Source organism: Hipposideros armiger, unplaced genomic scaffold (genome assembly GCF_001890085.2).
Source record: "Hipposideros armiger isolate ML-2016 unplaced genomic scaffold, ASM189008v1 scaffold_325, whole genome shotgun sequence".
Taxonomy (NCBI): Eukaryota; Metazoa; Chordata; class Mammalia; order Chiroptera; family Hipposideridae; genus Hipposideros; species Hipposideros armiger.
In genome coordinates this window covers 1,758,772-1,779,976 of record NW_017731675.1, presented here as the reverse complement: position 1 = coordinate 1,779,976, position 21,205 = coordinate 1,758,772, and the positions used below count along the sequence as shown (strand labels likewise).

General features: G+C 33.4%; 1 protein-coding gene across 1 annotated transcript in view; it reads right to left on the bottom strand.

The window, feature by feature from the left end:
* LOC109392331 (adhesion G protein-coupled receptor L3-like) overlaps nt 1–21,205 on the bottom strand; it is a gene marked incomplete at its 3' end in the record, with an annotated part of 442,732 nt that overhangs the window by 139,928 nt on the left and 281,599 nt on the right. The window contains exon 5 of the mRNA XM_019660703.1: nt 8,847–9,050. Coding sequence (XP_019516248.1) covers nt 8,847–9,050 — 204 coding nt within the window. The remainder of the gene's footprint in view (nt 1–8,846; nt 9,051–21,205) is intronic.

The window sequence follows — 21,205 nt, the reverse complement described above, 5'->3', positions numbered from 1 at the left end:
TGGCCCCATAACTCAAAGTCCGCATCACAATCTTATAAGGGAAAATAAGTGAGTACATTATGTAGCATAAAAAACGAAAAACAAAAACAAGCCTTGGAATTTTCAATTAATAATAGCTTTCTTTTAATTTGTGGCAACGTCTTATACAAATTCCACATTCTCTGACCTACAACGCAATACAAATAAAGATTTTGATAGAATTTATATTTAATCTAAAGTAGAGCTCTATCAATGGGTTACCTAACCATTTCTACTGTTTATAAATTTCACACATGTAATTATACATGTTTATGGAAATGGAATATATGCATGTAGGTCAACTAAAAATGAGATAAATGCAAACATAGATCTCATATGTAGCTATTCAACAATACTATGTTGTAGATGTTTATTTTAATACAGTAAACAAACCTGTATAACAGCAAAAATAAAATACAGGTAAGAAGTAAACAAAACAGATATCTTCATAGGCCACTCAAATAATTTAGCTAGGTTATCTTTCAACTATAAATAACCATATTACTTTTCTATTGCTATAATCATATTATTTAATATAGATGAAACCAAATTTAGAAATAGTAGATGAACAAAGGGCACAATTTTCTTTTCAGAAATGAAACTGTGGGAGTAAATTACTTTTACAAGACCAACAGTTTCAAGTAAAATTGAGAAGCCAATCTGTTTTTTAATTCTAAAGTTTTTTTTTAAGAATGTAAGTATTAATGGGATTACTTTAAATATAGAAATATTGAAGGTGGATGTAAATATTTTTGTGTCTAAGAAAATGTGTTGCAAATGTTAATTTTTTTCATATTTCAAGGCTAGTTTGATAAACATATCATTAATGACAAATATTTTTGCCATAGTATAATTCTTAAATATTAAAATGATTTAAGTATTTAAACAAGTCTTCACTTTTTTTTTACTACAGCTTATAAGTAAAAATATTTAGATCCATCTAGTGAAAGGTTATTACAATGTGTAATATTTAGTTTGTTAATTTCCAAGTCTGATCCAAAAATAGCCTAGTGTTTTTCTATTAATCTCAAACTGTATTGCAACATTCCAGAAATAAAAATTTTACAATGTTATTATACACTTTTGATAAGTGTTCACTCCAGTACTACTTCAGCCTGATGATTTACAATTAACCAATGATCAAAAAGAAACAGGAAACTGAAATTTCAAAAATAGAAAAAAAGTCACTAACCTTAGTCATATTTTCTCAATTCCAATATACATACTCATAAACCTAATCCTCTACTATTTGCTCTACTTATATGTAGGGCATTTGAGAAAGATCACCGCATCACTAATTTATCAGCGAGACTCAAAAACACTTGATTTTCTCATGCATTTAAATCATGCTCTGTCATCACCTTATTACATATGTGTGAACTTCATGTGGATTAGCATTAGCGGAGGCTGCCAGAGAAACAAAGCATAAGAAAAATTTGGGACATCCCTTCAATTTCCCAATTATACCAACCCATGATTTGATCACCTTCAATGGCCTGTAGCTGTGCCGTCTCTAAATGTAATGTAACCCCGGCTCTCTCCCTGCCCATTCTCTTCTCTGTTACGGCAATCTCAGAAACCCCAATGGCTTGAACAATCATCTTTACCTTGGAAATTAGTAACTTCTATTACTAGCAATAACTTTTCTCCTGATGTTTAGATTCCTATATCAGACTTTGCTTCGCATTTATACCTCTAACTCAGCACTTCCTAGACCATCTTCACCATGTTTTCCCCCTAAAAAACAAAGCTTCCTCTTGAATCCTAATTCTGTGAATGGTACCACTCAGTCACCCAGGCATCTTTGATTCTTCCCTCTTCCTCACTTCCTATGTCCAATTAGTAGGCAAGCATGCAGATTCAATCTCTGTGCATTTCTCACATCACCCTCTTCTTTCTGCTCCCCAGTTTGGGCACTCATTACCGTCTGCCCTAAGGCAACAACCTACCTCATCTCTTCAAGTCCCTCTCTACCCTAAACTTTCCCATATAATCCTGTGACAGGCTCTAAACTGCAAATTTGATCAAGAGTTTCCAAAGAATATCGGCTGCAGACAAAATTATACACAAAGTGTAAACCTGACATTTAAGACCCCCCACAAGATGGCTACAATCTGCTTTTCAAATTTCCAGCACCACTACTTATTTCCTCATGTCTGTGTTGTTGATTAAACTAGACTATTCACTGTCTGATGAAAATGTCATAATTTTCTTCAACTACAATTTTGTTCACATAAATCAGTGATCCAGAAGTCCCTCCCTCTTCCAACCCCTCCCACATATGCTTGCAAATGATCCTAGGGATTTTTCAATTATCAGTTAAAACATCACCTTATCTAAGATTTCTCCATCTTCCCTCCTTCCCTGTCCCCATCCCACAGCAGGAATGCCATTTCTTTCTTAGTTAAAATATTATACTACATCACTTGCATGACACCACATTTCACCAAATCATACAGTAGTCGAAGAAATACTGGTTTGTCTATTTTCTCAGTCATCAGCAAGAGATTTTAAATTTTTAAGGGAAGGAACAGTCTTATAGAGGGCTCTGTGTACATTACAGACATAACAAATATGTAAATTCAATTCAATTATTTTCTCTCCTAAACATTTATACTCAATGTTCAGTTACCCAAGCTATGAACCCATGAATATGCCCAAAATATAAAGCCAGCATTTTAGAACATTACTTTGTTTCTTCCCGAAACTAAACAGAAATAGTAATGAGCAACTAAAAAATGCATTGAAAATTATTCATGAAGCTTCCAATACATATCTCTGGTCTGATTGTTACAAAACTGAAAGCCCCTTAAAAAGGGGGCAGTGCGGGCCGGCCGAGTGGGTCGTTGGTTAAGAACTGGCTTGGGATGCCAGAGGAACCCGGTTCGGATCCCACATATGAGGGCCAGTGACACTGTCCTCTCCAGCTAAGATGCTGAACAACAGCTCAACCTGGAGCTGGGCTGTCGTGAGTCGCCGACGACGGTGCAGGCTGCAGCTCCTGCTGTAGTAGGTTTGCCATGGGCTACCGTGTGTAGCCAGCAGCCAGCTTGAGCGGCCAGCAGCCACTGTGAGCGGCCGTCCAGAAGCCGGCGACTGATCTGCCTCGCCCAGGAAGAGCACAATGATGGTGCCAACTTGGGCCAGTGAACCAACGTCCTCCACAACTAGACTGAAGAACAAAAGGACAGCAGCTTGTCTGTTCCTCTTCCCTAATTCCCCAGCGCTGTTCCCATCCCCCAATTCCCCAACAAAAGTCTTAAAAAAAATAATAAAGGGGGGGAGGGCAATAAGGCAATAACACCTATTAGGTCTTAAGAAGTAAATGTTTAATTATATTGAACACATTTATATATGATGCTTAATCATCACAACAGCAATATATGCACTTCTATTTTCACACTATACAGATAACACAGGTTTTTAAAATGTAAGTCCTTGGCCTTGGTTAAAACAGTTAATAAAGTGTAAAGCTGGGAATGAACCCAAATCTCTGACCCCAAAATTCATTTAGTAACTGCAATTCCATACTATTACCCTCTCTGCAGCAGTAAAAGCAAAATGTTGAAGAATTAAAGATATGTCTCATAGCCAAGAAAAAGACATTGCTTCTTAAGAAGTAATAGGTGAGGGAAAAATCATCAATTTCATTATCTGTATGAACATTAGCTGTATGAACGGCAAACTTTTGAGACGGAAGAGCCAATCCTGGCCCTCACAACAATTTAAAAATTATTTGAGAGCCATAAAACAAATGATAACGCCATTATGTGAATACTATCCTTTAAAATTTTTATTAATGAAACTATGATAGTTTTATTTTCATTTTCAATTTTACTTCAGAGCCACATGTACGTACCCAAAGGGCCAAAGGTGGCTCGCAAGCCGCAGGTTGCCGACCCCTGGGCTATACAAAATAAAAAATTATAGTGGTTGGCCAAATTTTTGTATTTCTGTACTATAGACCTAGATGAATAATGCAGAGTCGAAAAACACAGATATAAGCCAATCCATGAAAATATATTGTTCTATGCACAACAATACCTGCCCTACCCTTCCCTTGCATTTTAATTTGGGGCTAAGGCTTCTATAAATATAATGGAAGTTTCCTCTCTGTAGCTGGGATATATTTCAGACCCCTTTTACTACCACACATTGTTTGAGTTGAGTGGAAACAGGAAAAAAAAAAAAAAAGAAGAGAATTCCCAGCAATTAACTAACTTATTCTGAAAAGTATCTGTCACTAGCAGTGTAAAATTTGCTCCTTTGGAACATATATGCAGTTATGAGCAGTTACGAGCATGTGGCAGATACTCAATTAATAAATTAATGCAACAATCTGCAATTCACCCCTAATTAAATCAAAGAAATAAAACATTTTTTTGGCTTGAATATCAAAGTTTAGCATTTGTTTTCCATTATTCCTATCCTGTGTAAAAAGAAAAATGTAAGGATGAAAAATATTTCCATAAGCATTTTGAAAAGCTACTGACATAATTCTCAGATGCAAAAGGAAAACAATTTGTAATTTATGCCGATAGGAACAGAAGAGTTTATCATATTTTCCTGCAAACACTTGAAAGACAAACTCACTAACATTTATTTTCAATTGCATACATCATTCTGGTATTTATAGCATTTGGGAAAAAAACAACATTCTAAAGAAATGATTTAAAATCATATTTAGAGCCACAGAATTTATTATTAATTTTTAACCTCAATACTTTACCTACTTCCCTAGATGCCGATTATCTTTCTTCTCACATGAAAATATGACCCTAAATGTACTTAAGAATTTTAAAGAGTGATATGCACAGAATGTATTTTTGCATATCAATTAGTCCTGACGTTTTTTCTGAGCTGGCAAACCTTACTGAAAGACACAAATAAATGTGAACAGAGGCTTTTATCTGAAATAATATTATACTGTCACATAAACCAAGAAGCTAACGAGCAGTTTGAAGGCCACAGTATATTATTCTCTTGCCGTAACAGTTATAGCCAATAAGCTGAGCTTGTAAAACAGAGGTTTTTCATTGCTGTGAAAACATTAATCTCTGCTCTTCTGTTATAAGTTCTTTCATCTCCTTACCTCCCGGTGAATTCCTACACTTCACCTACACACTTCAGACTGTAATGTAATAACAAAATTAGAACCAGCTTTTACAAAAATTTGGGAGTAAGGGGAGAAAGAACATGAGAACATGCCAGAAGTTTAACTCATCAAAGTCAATATAAATAACACTAGTATAAACATATTAATATGAGTAACAGCCTCGAATTTTCCAATGATCATCAGTTATAACAAATGAAAATATAAAAGCTAGAAGGAAATAAAGATATATTGTTTACCTCATACACACACACAACTTTCAGGCCACTCTAATTCAGAGTCAGAGGGAGGCAAGGAATTGTTCTGTCAAGAATAGGGCTAGGGATGGGTGAAAGTGGAGAAAAATCAATCCAATTCAACCTATATTGAACTTTTAGCTAAGCCGAAGAGGACTCAGGTGGTATAGGCCATTCCAACCAGAAAAGTTAATATTACTTGCCGAACATATAAAAGGAAGGAATGGGTCATGTTTTGTCTAATAAATTGATAGAACTTCCTTGGGGTTGAAGGATAAGACATGTGGGGATGTGGTTTGCAGTAATAGAAAATATGCTGCCTATTAATCTTATTTACTGTATGTATGTGTTCTGGCTCAGGTTTTAAAGCATCACACATTTACCTTTGACTGTTCTTCATTTATTCCAGTGTTCACCACTTGTCCAATCATATTTGTGAGTTCATGGTATGCAAAAGAATTGGCTCTATTCCCGTATCATTGTGTTACAAACAACCCAACAAATGAGCTTTTGCCACCCTTTCCCTGCCATTATTAGTTCACTGTAACACCATTATATGTACAATTAGGTAGGCTCTGCAACTGTGACCTCGGATCTACAGCTGTAAAAGCGTTTATTTTATGATTGTAGCTTTCAATTTCTAGATTCTTAGCCTACGCGAACATTAACCATCCTTAAGATAAAGCATTGCTTTCCAATAGCATCAGGCAATATTGCTATTTTAATCATCAGTTTTAATAAGGCAAAAGAATAAGTCAAGATTCGTTTTTTGAGGCACTCTCAAAAGACACATGAAGATTGTTTTGTTATTATTTTATGAAAAGGTGTGCTATGTTACATTGTTACTGAGCACAAGTATGAGGTTAGTCTCCTGATTCTTTCCAAATTCTGACATGGAACATTCTATTAAGAACTGAAAGAATGCCAAATACGTCTAGGCCAGCATATCAACTGTCCTAACTTGGTTCAGTTTGTCTCTTTGTGACAGAAGTAAAAGTACATATTGCAAGTACACATGTAGTAAGAATCATTTCAGCTGTTTCAGGGGAACACAGGAGAGCTCAAAATTAGATCTAATCTTGGCTCCACTGTAGTCCTGCGAGGTATTATTGAGAAGTAGAAGGAAGGACTGAATGCAAAATCTAGCACTCTTCTGTCACAGAATGTCTTATCACATCAAAGCCAAAATAGAATGACTAACAATGAATGTAATAACTTTTTCTTTTTGATGAAAATAAATTATGCCCAACAAACATCATTTTTCAATTTTTTTTTCAGATTTGTACATTGTATATAAAAGTTATCGGTTCTAACATTTGAGGTCAGAAAGTTGGGTTACTATTCAAAGTAATATTTTGAAGAAGTCATATGTAAATGTTTGAAAAACAATGCCATCATTCCTTATCAATTTTCTCTGTCTCTTCTTGTCTTTCTTATCTCGATAAGTGACACTGTCATTCATCATGCAATCTTCTTAAGCCAGAAACTCGGTTGTCCTCTTTGGGTTTTTCCCTCCGTCTTACTCACATAGCCAATGAATCTCTAACTCCTGTCCATTTGTCCTCATTATCTCTAATGTCACTCACTCCTTAAGTTAGGGCCGCCATCATTTCTTATCTGAATCAATAGAAAAACCTCCCCATCTCCAGTCTTAAAGCCTCTAGTTTATTCTTCAAGTATAGTCAGCAGGTCTCTCTTGTTTAATCCTCTAAAATTAACTTAGTTGTTCCCTTGTTGTCTTCAGAAAAATTCCAGATTCCTCATAATGTTTGTCACAAAACAGAATTGAAAACAGGTAGTGGTGTGTGTGTGTGTGTGTGTGTGTGTGTGTGTGTGTGTTAGTTACTTATTTAAATATTTATAACATTTACTCAAAAATTAAACTTCATTTCTGGATTTCTACTACATTATACTAGAAACTGTGATGAATGTATACACAGTGAAGTAAATTAATTAATTTCATATTATTTTTTAACACAAAAGCCAACATCATGATGAAAACTTTGTTACAGTTGAAGCAGATTCTGGGGAAAATATAACTGCACCCAATTTAGATAATTTCAGGTTTGAAATGGTAATGAAAAACAGAAAGCAGAAAAGTAAAAATTAAAGTTCTTAAGAAATGCTTACTATACATTTTCCTTGAATTTTCAGAACACATTGCAGTCAATTCTACATGCTTCTATGAAAGTATATATACTCACTCACTGACCCCACCACCCTAATCATCACCAACGTGGAAGAAATGCTGAACTTAGTGGAAAGATTCCAGGTCACTGAATGAACGATGTAGACTAAGTGGACAGTGTCACTGTGAGTGTCAAGTTACACACAACGTAATCTTTCTATTGGTTGCAGTAATTGAAGAGCTAAGTTTAACTCTCACAAGTCACTGGAATCTCAAGTGGATTTTTGATGCATCTCACTTAGTCCCTGAACTGAAACAAAGTAGCCCAACTTATTTTATCAAAGAATTCTGCAGTGGGATTTGGAAGATAAGCTCAACTAGTATAGTGACATTTCATGTTCCTTTGCCAGTGTTTTTTGTATGTACACCCCCTTAAAGAAATTATAGGGTAAGAAAATGACTCTGTTTTGAGACAATACTTGATATTTATGTTTCAACTAGCCAAATGCTTCCTAGCTTTTTTTCATGTGTGACACACAAAGAAAATTATAAGTATAATATATTATGTGATATATATTACATATACATATATATATAATTATATATTATAGTATATTATGTTCTCTGAAGGAAAGAAAAGTAAGTGTGCCTGTATGGAATTTAATAAGAAAAAAGAAAGTTACATTGCCTAAAAATTATGTAAAGATACTATAAAATATAAAGTACTGGAGAAAATAATAGTATTGAATTTTGTGCAAATATTATATAATATTCCTCACTGGAGCTTCATGGGCTGGATGTCACTCACTGTAGTTGACAGCTGCAGAGACAATATTATAAATAAAGTACTTTCCAACATTTCTGTAAGAAAATTAGGTTGTTTCTGTAGACATCACTTTTCTATCAGATTTTATGCTTTAAATGACTATACACAACTCCTAACCAAGATGTTTTCATTATAATCTCCTCAAATTTTGGTAGTTGCCATTGATAAGATTTTTTCTTTCAAACAAGTAGGTGGTGAGAAATGTTAAAACTTGTATTTTCCAACCATTCAAATTTTACAAGAGTTGAATTGTCACTAAAAGTAATTTTAAATTTCCTGTCATAATGCAAAGACATTTCAAACGCATTCCGAAATTTAAAGTGAAACATTGTAAAATAACGAGGCTCATGTAGAACAAGCATGCATTGTTAAATAACTGGCTAGGATACAGCTAAGTGCAAATATCAGCCACAGTAAATGGATGCAGAGAATATAGAACTAGATGAAAAGACACAGTTGGGACGGAGCCTCCCAGGAGCCCCTGCCCAGCCACCCCCAGCCCTCTTTCCCTACCGCTGTCCGCACCTTGGGCTGTGATCTGGGCTCCTTGGACACCTGGACCACGAACTCCTCTGGTAGCTCCACGGGGCCCTTGTCTGCGATGAGCAGTGGCGCGCTCTGCAGCTGGCTGCTGAAGGAGATGTCTGGGTGGTAGAGCGCCTCCGGGGTTGCGCTCAGCGTGTCGCAGTGGAGCAGGGAGGGCTGGATGCCGTTCATTGTGCTTGCCACCTGCGGGGACCGCAGGGCGCACCATCAGACTCCACTCAGCTCAGGCTGGCCTCAGAGTTGCCCTGCGAGAGGCTATTCCCAAAGCTGCTCTCTGCTGCAGGCCATAGGCCCTGACTCCAGCCACCCCAGGCCCCACTCATACAACCCTGGAGCTGAGGAGATCATATCTCCTGGTCCTAGCATTAGGGCTCTGTAATTAAGCACTACCTTAAACACTATCTTAGTTAAACACTATCTTAAATAAGCAGAAAACCTCACCCTAATCCCTAACAACGATTAGAAAACTAGACATAACTAAAGCAGAGAGAGCTACCTGAAAAATATAAATATCTATATTTTTATAGATTTACAGCATTTTTATGTAAACGATGGACAGTAATATTTGTAAGTGTAAATATATATTGGTTACTAAGCTAAATATTTACACACAAAATCTTGATAAGGTAATGAGTGAAGAAAGTTTCACAGAGGTGTTATTTTTATTAGTTTTGTTTAGTTATATATTGTTACACTGACATGGATTATTTTATATTTATTTATATGTTTCAGGTCATTTAACATTTTTTGAAAGATACTGTATTAAGATCTGTGATGGACATTAAGATGAAAAGGATATACATACATTTTTGCCATTTATATACACAGCGATTTTAATGACAAATGGTACATATTACATAAATGAATAAATATGAAAGACCAAGACAATAATGAAAAATAAAATTGCACACATGAATTTATTTTTAATAATTTACAAAACAGTCATACATTATATGCTATGAGAAACAGCTGTTTAAGTACAGGTTTTTTTCTGGTGAATTGGTACATGAGTACACATTTCTCTACACTAATTACAACTAGTGTAATAAATAGGAATGATAACGAAAATGTTCTTGCTAAAGAAAGGAAAAGACTTTACAAAAAAAAGATTTTGCTTTACACAATTATTTTTAACATACTATAACATGCATATTTAAAAACATATTAATGGTATATCGCTACCATCCAATATTTAGGAGAAAAACTAAGAAATTCAATAATGCAAGAAGATTTTATAATCATCTTTCTAATACTGGAAGTTTATAAAGTAGCACTACATTTTCTTGATATATGAAATGTTTGCAAATTAATAATGAAAACATGTTTTCTTCCAAATCACAAGAAATAATGCAGCCCTTATAGAAAACAAAACAAAAATAGTATTAAGAAATCTGTCAAACAATCCATCTACAATGAAAAAAATTATATTATAACTCTAAGGTGTCACCCTGAAACATGTTTATTTATACTCATTATAATGTATGAATATTAAAACATCTAGGAAAAAGGTAATCTAAATGTTATTTTGATAGTTTGTATGAATGAGAAAGGTATCAAAGAAGAAAACAAGTTTTAAGATCAAAAGAGTTATGCAAATCAAAATCTCTAACTAATTGTTTCCTTTACCGTTTAAATCCAGTGACATCCTTTCTGGTCTTTTTGATTTTTAAAATATCCCTCTCTTCATTGCTCAAAATGACAATGTGACAATTTTTAAATTATTTTTTACATGAATACATACAGCCATGTTTTCCCTAAGATCTTCATAAATACTCTATGAAAGGAAATTAGCAAAATAATATAAAGCTGTAGTATCCTACAAGCTTCAGTTATAATAAAGTTGAAAGATTTCACCCTCAGCCAAGTTAATATATATGGACATTTGAAATAACGGGGCATGTGATTATTTGTTCATTCATTAAACAAACACTTATTGAGTTCTGTTTTATGCCAGGTCCTTTATTAGGAGATGTGGGCGAACAAAACAAACCATGTACCTACTTTAATAAATCATCCATTCTAGTGTGTGAGACAGAGATTATACAAATAGATAAATATTTTAATACTAGATAGAGATGACTAATCTATGGAAAGTTTAAATATGGTAATATTTAAAAGCTACTCAGTTTAGGTGTTTATAGAAGACTTACCTACGGGAGTAAAATTTAAACTGAGGTATCAAGTTGCTAGTCATATAAAAATCAGGAGTAAAGAGCACTCCAGGCTGCTGCAAAGGCCTCAGGCTAGAACCATCGTGGTCTGTTCTAGAAGTGACATGTTGGTTAATGAAGCTGGGTGTAGCGGGATGGAGGAAGGATGGCCTGGCTGGAATAAGATCAGAACGTTAAGCAACAGGCAGATCTCGAGCTTTGTAAACCAGCGTAAGGAGTTTAGTTTTGGGGTGATCTCGCATCAGTTTAGGATACTAACTAAAGCTCCTGGGAAAGAATAGGGCAGGATAGGGGAAACCGAGACTAGTAATCTCTACTGAACTAGAGATCAATTATTTCAGGTACAGTCAATTTCTAGAGTAGGCAGATAATGACAATGGATTTAAAATGTATATAGAGTAGAATCACCATCAACTGAAAAATATATCAGTGTTTGTAGTAAATGAAAGCATCTCAGCTTAAACAAGAAATAAGAATATGCTCAAACTGGAACTCGAAAGCAAGATCTAGGGACTCTAGAAAGAGTAGGTATGAATCAGAGAATAAAATGATTTCATGGAGTGAGGCTAAGGCATAAAACAATTCCAGGAAATTAAGTAGACTTGCCTCTTCAGTTGAAGGAAATTAGACATCAATGTGTTGTATGAAGGAGGAATATCTAATGTGTCTATAGAGTAGGTTCTCCTTTAAATTCATCATCTCTGTAAAAAGATTCCAGAGTCACCATCAGTGGCGACAAAAGTGGAAGGTCAGTTACATGGCCTAGGTAAAGAAGGTACTAGCATCAAAACAGACAAATATACCAATGGAACAGAATTGAGAGCCTAGAAATATATGCTCAATTATATTTGACAAGGGAGTTAAGAACACTCGATGGAAAAAAAGACAGTTTCTTTAATAAATGGTGCTGGGATAATTGGACATTCACATCTAAAGGAATGAAACTGGAACTATTTCTTATACTATTCACAAAAACTAACTCAAAATGGATTAAAGTCTTAAATACAAAACATGAATCCATGAAATTCTTAGGAGAAAACATAGCAATAAAGCCCCTGACATGGGCCTTAATATTTTTTTTTTGTATATTACACCTAAAGCACAAGCAACAAAATTAAAAATAAATAAGTGGCATGACATCAAACTAAACAGCTTTTTGTACTGCATAAGAAACGATCAACGAAGTGAAAGACTCCTTAAGGAATAGGAGAAAATGTTTGCAAACCATGTCTGATAAGGACTTAATATCCAAAATATATAAAGAACTCATACAACTCAATAGCATAAACAAAGAAACAAAAAATACCCAATATCACCTTGTGCTTGTAACAATGGCTATTATCAAAAAGACAAGCAATAACAAATGCTGGCATGGATGTGGAGATAAGGGAACCCTCGTGCATGTTGGTAAGAATATAAATTGGTATAACAACTATGGAAACAATATGGAGGATCCTCAAAAAATTAAAAATAGAATTACCATATGATCTAGCAACTTCACTGCTGAGAATATATCCCAAGGAAATAAAAACACTCACTTGAAAAGATAACTGCACCACCAAGTTCATAGCAGCATTATTTACACTAGCCAAGACCCACAAAACAACCTAAGTGTCCAACAATGGATGAATGGATAAAAAACTTGTGGTGTATACATACAATGAAATATTATCAAACCATAAAAAAATGAGCAAATGTTACCACTTGGAATAACATAAATGGACTCTGAAAACATTATGCAAAGTGAAATAAGTCAGACAGAGGTAGAGAAATAAATGTCATCTAACATGTGAAATCCATTAAAAAAAAAAAAACAACAACAAACAAAAAAACCTCATAAAAAAAGAGACCACGCTGTGATTACCAGAGGCAGAGGGGTATGAAGGAGAAGGAATTAGAGAAAGGTTGTCAAAAGGTACAAACTTCCAGTTATCAGATAAATAAAATACAACTTGATAACTATAGCTCACACAGGAAAGTTGTTAAAAGAGTAAATACTGGAGTTCTCATCACAAAGAGAATTTTCTTTTCTGTTTACTTTTCCTCTTTCATTTCTTTTTATTGTTTCTATAAGAGAAGATGGATGTTAGCTGAATCTATTGTGGTGATTATTTCACAATATATGTAAATCAAACCACCAAACCATTATGTGTGCCTTAAATATATATGGTGACATATGTCAATTATTTCTCAATAAAACTGGATAAATGCATAATCAATACTTCATTTTTTAAAGAGAGATTTACTAATCTTTTAAAACTTTGAATTGCCTGAAAAATAGATATTTAACATTCATAAGTAATGTAAGTTATTGCCATAATCAAATTGTCCACATAATCTACTTCATATTCAGGTTTTTATTTTTTTTTTACCATTTCAACACTTTGATTCTGCTTTCCTAGTGGGCAAGCATGCAATCTGAAAATTAGTATTTCATAATCTACTGAAATGATCAAAATGTTTTCCCCATGTTTAGATATAGTCTCCAAACATCAAAGGGCATCAGAGCATCAAAGTTCCTGAATATTGGTTGTGGATAAACATGAGGCAAGAAGAAAAGGAAAAACATTAAGCATGTAAGAGGTAAACTATTTATGATGGTAGTACCAGAGTTTCTATTTTTCTGTGGAGCTTATCATTGAAATAAGTATCAAAAATATCAGATTTCAATGGTATATACTTTCAGGTATCAATATTGATTTATAAATACTAATTCAAAAAATACTAAGCATTGTTTCTAACTAATTTCAACTATTTCTGTTTTCATGTTCTCCTTAGATGAGTAGCTACGTAATTCAGTCAACTATTGAGCTTCTTCCTCCAAACATCTATTGATCATAATAGTGAGCTTGGAATAGAGACAGAACAATGGTCTGCAATACTAAGGTATTTCTAAGGTGAAAGAAATGCTAACAACAAAATACCACCAAAGTGCACTTATCAGAGTTACAAGTGATTCAACTTTCATAAACTAAGAATGTTTCTCACAAGTCATTTCTTTTTATGTTTCAGTATTTAAGGTAATACTTTTCTGTATCTTTTTAGTAATTAGGTAATACTGAGCCATATAGAGTTTAAAATGTACTATAATTACAGCTATGACCCTAACCTACATATTCAATTTTGCCTTCACTACTATTATCTCTAGGATTAAAAACCTATCCTCCTATATATACCTTTTGTTCAAATTATCCTTCCTAATAGGAAACCTTTACCCCTACTGCTCAAGCTTTCCAAATATCACTCTTTCCATAATTTTCCTAAGCTGTTCAGTATCTATATAATCAGCACCAAATTTCACACTAGTTCCTTTCCATTCTGTTCAGAAATCTAAAATTTTAAATCTAGTTTTAAATTAAAATTTAAATCTTCTAATAATTTAAATTTGTGTGAAGTTTTCTTTTCTTCATTTCTATGGTTAAGCAAATATAATATTGCTTTTTTCCTTAAATAAATCTTTATAAATTTGACTTGTTCTGTTTTATAATTTCTATAGATTGCTTTGGTTCATTTATTTCTAATCCAAATTATAGGTCTACAAAATGAAGCAAATGCTCTGTAGGCTATTAAAAAAACCTTTGGAAGAAGCTTTTACAAGATGGTTCAGAGATTTCAATTTGCTTTTCTGTTCTAAAAACTATTTTAAATGTCATTGCATCATTAGATTGATGGCTCTAAGTCTATGTTTTCACCTTAAAACTACTGATACTAATACCTATGACTCACTGGATTGTTATAAGTATTCACTGAGCTATTCTGTGCAAAACTGTTCAGCTAACTGCAAAGTACTATGCAAATACTCTATTGAAATACTTATAACAACAAATGGTTGATTGATAGGGCAGGTTTAATCCAACTTCAGTGCCATATATATGTGTCTATATATATAGAGAGAGAGATATATATAGATATATATCTATATATAGATAGATAGATAGATATAGATATAGATATAGATATATAGATATGTTTGTATATGTGTGCATATGTGTATATGTGTATATGTGTGTATTTATATCTATCTATATCTATTTATATATCTATATATCTATATATCTATATATAGATATATATCTATATATGGTGAGTGAGGGGAGGGAGCAGAAGGGGAGAATGAGAGACTATTGTTTTCAATTATTTTCTCGTAAGTAAAGGAGCATTTTTCCAATCCTGCTTTCTAATGCATACCTGAAAGGCTCTACCTTTTCCCCAGCACCTTCACTTTGCCCATATAAAAAGATTGCATCTTTCCTGACATCTCCCTAAGGTGTATGTGACAGCTGCATAATTTCTTTATAGGCTGTGTAGTAATCTGAAACAATAGTAATAAAAGTTCCAATTTAAGCACCTGACTAAGGATGCCACCAGGTAGAAATTATAATGTAGGAGTTCTAACAATGAGAAAAATCTGTTTCAATTCTCGGTCTTACAAGAAAACGGCTCAGTAGCGATTGATTGTCCACCTGTGCATGATGAAACAGTGTTCATAGTACACCTGGATATTATTCGATTTAACTCAATGGACACATTCACTAGACTGAATTGTTTCATGAAGTGTCAGCATGCACTATGTGAGGAAGAAATTTTCCCTTCAAGCTAGGTTCTTCACTCTTCTCCTCTACAAAAAGCTTATTGTAAATAGTAAAATAAAACACATTTTGGCTTAACTTTTTATTCACCAGAAGATTGAACAATCAAGTTATAAAAGTTGTACAAGACATTCTGAGAACAGTGGAAGAGCCAAATACTTGGTTCTGAATAATGCTAAAAGGAACCTTAATTCCTAGTGTTAAAAAAATAAAAGAAACAAGATTTAAAGTTTACTTTTCATTGGCTTTCAAGCCTGGTATCTTTCATGTCCTAAAATTAATAGGAAAAATCATAAATTATTCATTGCATTGGTGGCCTAGATAATATTTTAATGAAAATGCCTCAACCATTTGTGGAAATGAGTAAGCAGAGAGTCAAATTTCTGTTATGTGATATCAATTTTGACAAAGATATTATTGTCATTCATCTTAAAATGCATATTACACATCATATTCAAGTAATTGATAAGTAATAGTTTTCTATTCTATCTAAAAACACCTCCATATTTGTAAACATAATGTAATCAGATTTAAATTCATAGTAACACAAACAAAATTCTAGGATTTATTAATTGGAGAATACTGACTTTTTCTTAATTTCCATTCCTCTACTCCCCTTTTAAGGATATTAAATTTTTAATGGTGTGAAAAGTTGTGCTTTCAGAATTTTGTAAAGTAAAACATTTCTTTAAAAATCTTTATAACTATAGTAACAAGGCGCTTTTCTTCAATCATACTGCTAATTAATACTTGATGTGAGGGGAAAAAATGGCAAAAAAAAAGCCCACATTTTGACAGGGATCTGTCTTATTAGTGAGTTCTCCCTATCCTAAGTTAGTTATAACTGGATATCTCTGAAGACATTTAAGAAGAATGCAAACTTTTTATCTATTTTTTTTCTGGTAGTAAGAGATTTTTTACTCCCTCCACGCCCTCCTTAACACACACCCAAAACAGAATGCAAACCACTGGTCAACAAGAAAGCAAATATGTTAACAGCAGCAGTTCTCGACCTTCCTAATGCTGCAACCCCTTAATACAGTTCCTTATGTTGTGGTGACCCCCCAACCTTAAAATTATTTTCGTTGCTACTCTATAACTGTAATTTTGCTACTGTTATGAATCGTAATGTAAATATCTTTTTTGTTTTCCGATGGTCTTAGGCGACCCTTGTGAAAGGGTCGTTTGACCCCCAAAGGGGTCACGACCCACAGGTTGAGAACTGCTGGTTAACAGGCTCACATGTTAAAATGATCTATTACATTATGTCGGTAGGTGGACACCTAATTTTACAAATCGACACTGGTTTTTTTATGTCTGTGCAGAGGCAAGACATCAAGCCTGCCTCCTAACAAAAGCCTGTAACCTATAAAACATTTGGGCTATCACAGCTATTCCAACTGTCCTGAGATATTGTGACTAATCTAAAGGGCTTCCTTTTAAGCAAATGTGTAGTGTTTCCTGGAGAGAGAACCTCATACCAGCTTGCTTTGAATTTTATGTATTATATGTCTTCATCATTAAATCATGTGCCCTTAAGGTTTCCATGTTCACCAATATCACTATCAAAAGAAGAAGAAAAAAAAAAATCATTGCTAAAGAGTCACCACCATTGTTGATTTGTAACAGCTACAGAAAAGAACAGTCCTAATATAATTCAGGTAGGGTCTAGAATTACTATTTTCATGGTTTCTCTAATAGCTTGGAGAGCAGTAATGTGTGAAAGTCGACTGTCCATTCTTTTTATAAATATAGGTTTGTTTTTTTTATGGATGTGATCTAATCGTATCTGGATTTTTCCCCTCATGTCATTTATTATTCTCTAATGCAACAACAAAATTAATCTGTTTTAAAATCACTTGAGTTCAACAAAATAATGAATTATTGTAAAATGCTATTTTGATTTTGCATATTATTTTTATCTTTTCATTTAATCAAAACAACGATTTCTCAAATTTATCTCCATGTATTTATCCCCTTTAACTTCACATTAAACTAAGAAAACCAAAGTAAATTATGTCTATCACTCACTATTCAATTTCTTCAAACCTGGGATGAACAGTGAAGACAAATTTTAATAGACTAATAGTCTAATTAAAAGCACAGGCTTACACTTAGAATAGCTTTTCAACACCCTTGTAACATTTTTTTTAATGCTGATCTAAGCTTAAGATGTTCATTAGTAACTCATTAAAAACTTAGTTACAGTCCAGTGGGTGAATCCTGAATATAATGATGGAATGTGTATACAAACATGTAGGCTCATAATTAGAGAAACTGTCACATTTGGGGATTAAGAATATACAATGTAGTCTTTGAAAAAGTCTATGGAAAGTAAGTGACCCCAATATGGTGCTGTATTTTAAATTTTGCTTACTATACAGATCACTTGTTTTTAGTTCTAATTTCAAAGGTATGGTTTAATGACCACATTCTCCTGGAATTAAACATGTAAGGCTTTGTGTTAGGGCCTTTCTTCACATTATTTTACTTAATCCTCACATTATAACAAAGCAGGCCTAATTACCCCTTGAACAAATAAGGAAACTGTGAATCAAATTGGTTAAGGTCATGTATCTTGGAAGCAACAGAACTGGATTAGACTCTAAGGCTTGGGATCTTTCTTTTCATTCAACAGGACGATGCTAATTAGGATTTTCAAGCATCTTCGATTAGACAATATTGTAAACTGCAGTTTCCTAGATTCATGTAAATATCACTTCCTATATATGCTGACATCCTCCTCCATTTGTGGTTCCTTAAAACTGCAGGAGCTCTTCTGTACCATCGTTTGTAAATTATTCATTATTTTTATTTAGCTTCCTCCTAAATTTTATTCCCAAATAATATTTCAAACGAACCCACTTGCCTGAAATAGGGCAAGTTAGCTAGGATCTGGCCATATAAAACCTCATGCTCTCTTCTGATTCTCATGGTTTTTTGATTGTTTGCTTGTTTGTTTATAAAATGCAATGTGAGTGGTCACTAATATACAATACGTATGTATGATACAGAGACATGATAAATTGTATCATTTTCTTGAGATGAAGCAAAAGGTATCCAGTAGTTTGCAGAACATATTAGAGAAAAACAGCCTATGGAAAAACAATGAAAGACTCAATATTTATAATTTAAGCAAAGATACAAAAAATATAAATAAGAGGACTTCCAAAATCTGGAAGGACAAGAATTCACACTAGAATAAAAATAGAAACTTTTTGGCCACCATAATTAAAGCTTAATGTTCTTTATCATTTTCTTAGGGAAGAGTAATTTTATGATATTAGAAGAACCAATGAATTACCTTGTTATTTTATATATATATATATATATATATATATATATATATATATATATATATATATATATATATATATATATGTCACGGCTATAGAGTTCACATATCAGAGTGAAGTTTCAATCACTGTCAAATACGAGTTTCTGTCATCATAATAAAAACATGAATTACTGGACTACTTTTAGAAATCAAATATGTAAGAAAAAGGGAAGGTGGCTTAAGGCTAGGGAAATGGTATATAATATCAAAGTGAATGTAAAATACATGAGATTTAAATGAGTAAATCCAAACAAAAAGCCTTCTTTAGAATATGCAGTCTCAAGACCTCTTATATCTAAATGCAGTCTAATATTTTCTAGTCTTTTTACAAATATGTATTTCTAGAGAGAATGCTAAGAACTCAATAATAAAAAAATAAAAATTAAGAACTGATTAAGTCATATGTCTTCAAAGTAAGATATACAAATGGCCAATGAGTACATGAAAAGAAGCTTGACAGCATTATGCATTAGAGAAAAGCAAATCAAAACCATGAGACACTATTTCACCTTGACGTGGATGGCTATGATAAAAAAGACAAGTCTGCGTAAGGATGTTGAAAAATGAGAACGCTTATTTTATTGTTTAGAATGTGTAACTGTGAAACCACTCTGGAAAAAGTGCAGTGGTTCTTCAAAGAGTTAAACATAGGGTTATATCATTCAGCAGTTCCAGGCCGAGATATATACCAAAGAGAAGTGAAAATATGTCCACACAAAAACTTGTACATGAATTTCATAGCAGCATTACGTAGAATACCCCAAAAGTAGAAATAATCCAAATTTCCATCAACCGATAAATATAATATGGTTTGTTCATACAATGGAATATTATTTGGCAATAAAAATAATTAAGTGTTGATACATGCTATGATATGCATAAATTCTATATTAAGTGAAAGAAGCAAATCACAAAAGATAAAAAATTGCGTGATTTCATTTAGACAAAATGTGCAGAATTAACAAATCCATGGAGGCATAAAGTAGATTAGTGGTGGCTAGAGACTTGGGGGGCAGGTGAGGGAACCTGTTGTGACTACTAATAGGTAGGGGTTCCTTTTTGGAGGACTAATAACACTTGAAAATTGATTGTGGTGATCACTGCACAACTGTGCATACACTGAAATCCACTGAACTATACACTTTCAAAGGGTGAGTTTTGTGGTATATTAAATATATCTCAATACAGCTGTAAAAATTCCATTTATACATTAAAAATATATTAGTACACTAGATCATTTTTTAAAATGCATGGTATCTTTTATAAATGGCTTCTTCCTATATCACAAGAGGACTACACTGTTCAGACTCCTTTACAGGTGTGGCTATGAGACTGTGTTTTATTAAATGGAAATGGAAGAAGTAACATGCACTACTTCCAAGCATACCCATAAAAACTCTCCATTAAAATCTCCACATTCTTGTTCTTCCTTCCTGTGGACTAGAATGGCAATGACCCTCGGAATGACTCTGGAAGACTCATGCCATTTGACTAGGTCTCTGAATAACTGTTAGGAGCAACAGAATGATATCCACACCTCTACCTCCACTCCCAACAGCACACTCTGAACAGAAACACTTACCTACCTGGGAATGTTTGGTAAACAAGAAAATATTCTCTGGAAGGAAGCCATTATTAATTTTGGAATCTATTGCAACTATAGCCTAGTTTATCCGATGTAATACACTGTTCAAAAATGGAGATTAAAGGAAGGTAACTCAAAGAAGTTTTCCTCTAGAAGTTTCATAACATACAATATGAAACACAAACACACACACACACACACACACAAATTGATTTAAAAATCAACTTAACTACTTTGTGTCCTAGACATTTGATTTTCTGAGCAGTCATTCCTATGATACTGCAACACAAATAAACAGTGCTGTTTCAGAGATCTCATTTTTACAATTGATCAATTTGCTTAATTTTGAGATTTGTGTTAATTATAATACTATATTTTTATAATATATATTTTATGATTGACTGGGCAAATGCCTTCCTATTACTCTTTTCATTTCTCTTAACCTTTCTGTTGCTTAATATTCAATATATACTTTAGAATATTTTTGTTGAATTTCTACACAGAAAAGCTCAAATTGGTACTGTGAATGCAGTAGTATAAAAATCTATAGAAATTAATTTAGAAACATTTGTCAGTTTTGCTGTCAGTCTTTTCATCCAGGAATATGGTATATCGCATGTCTTCTTTTATAACCCCCAGTAAAACTTCAGAGTTTT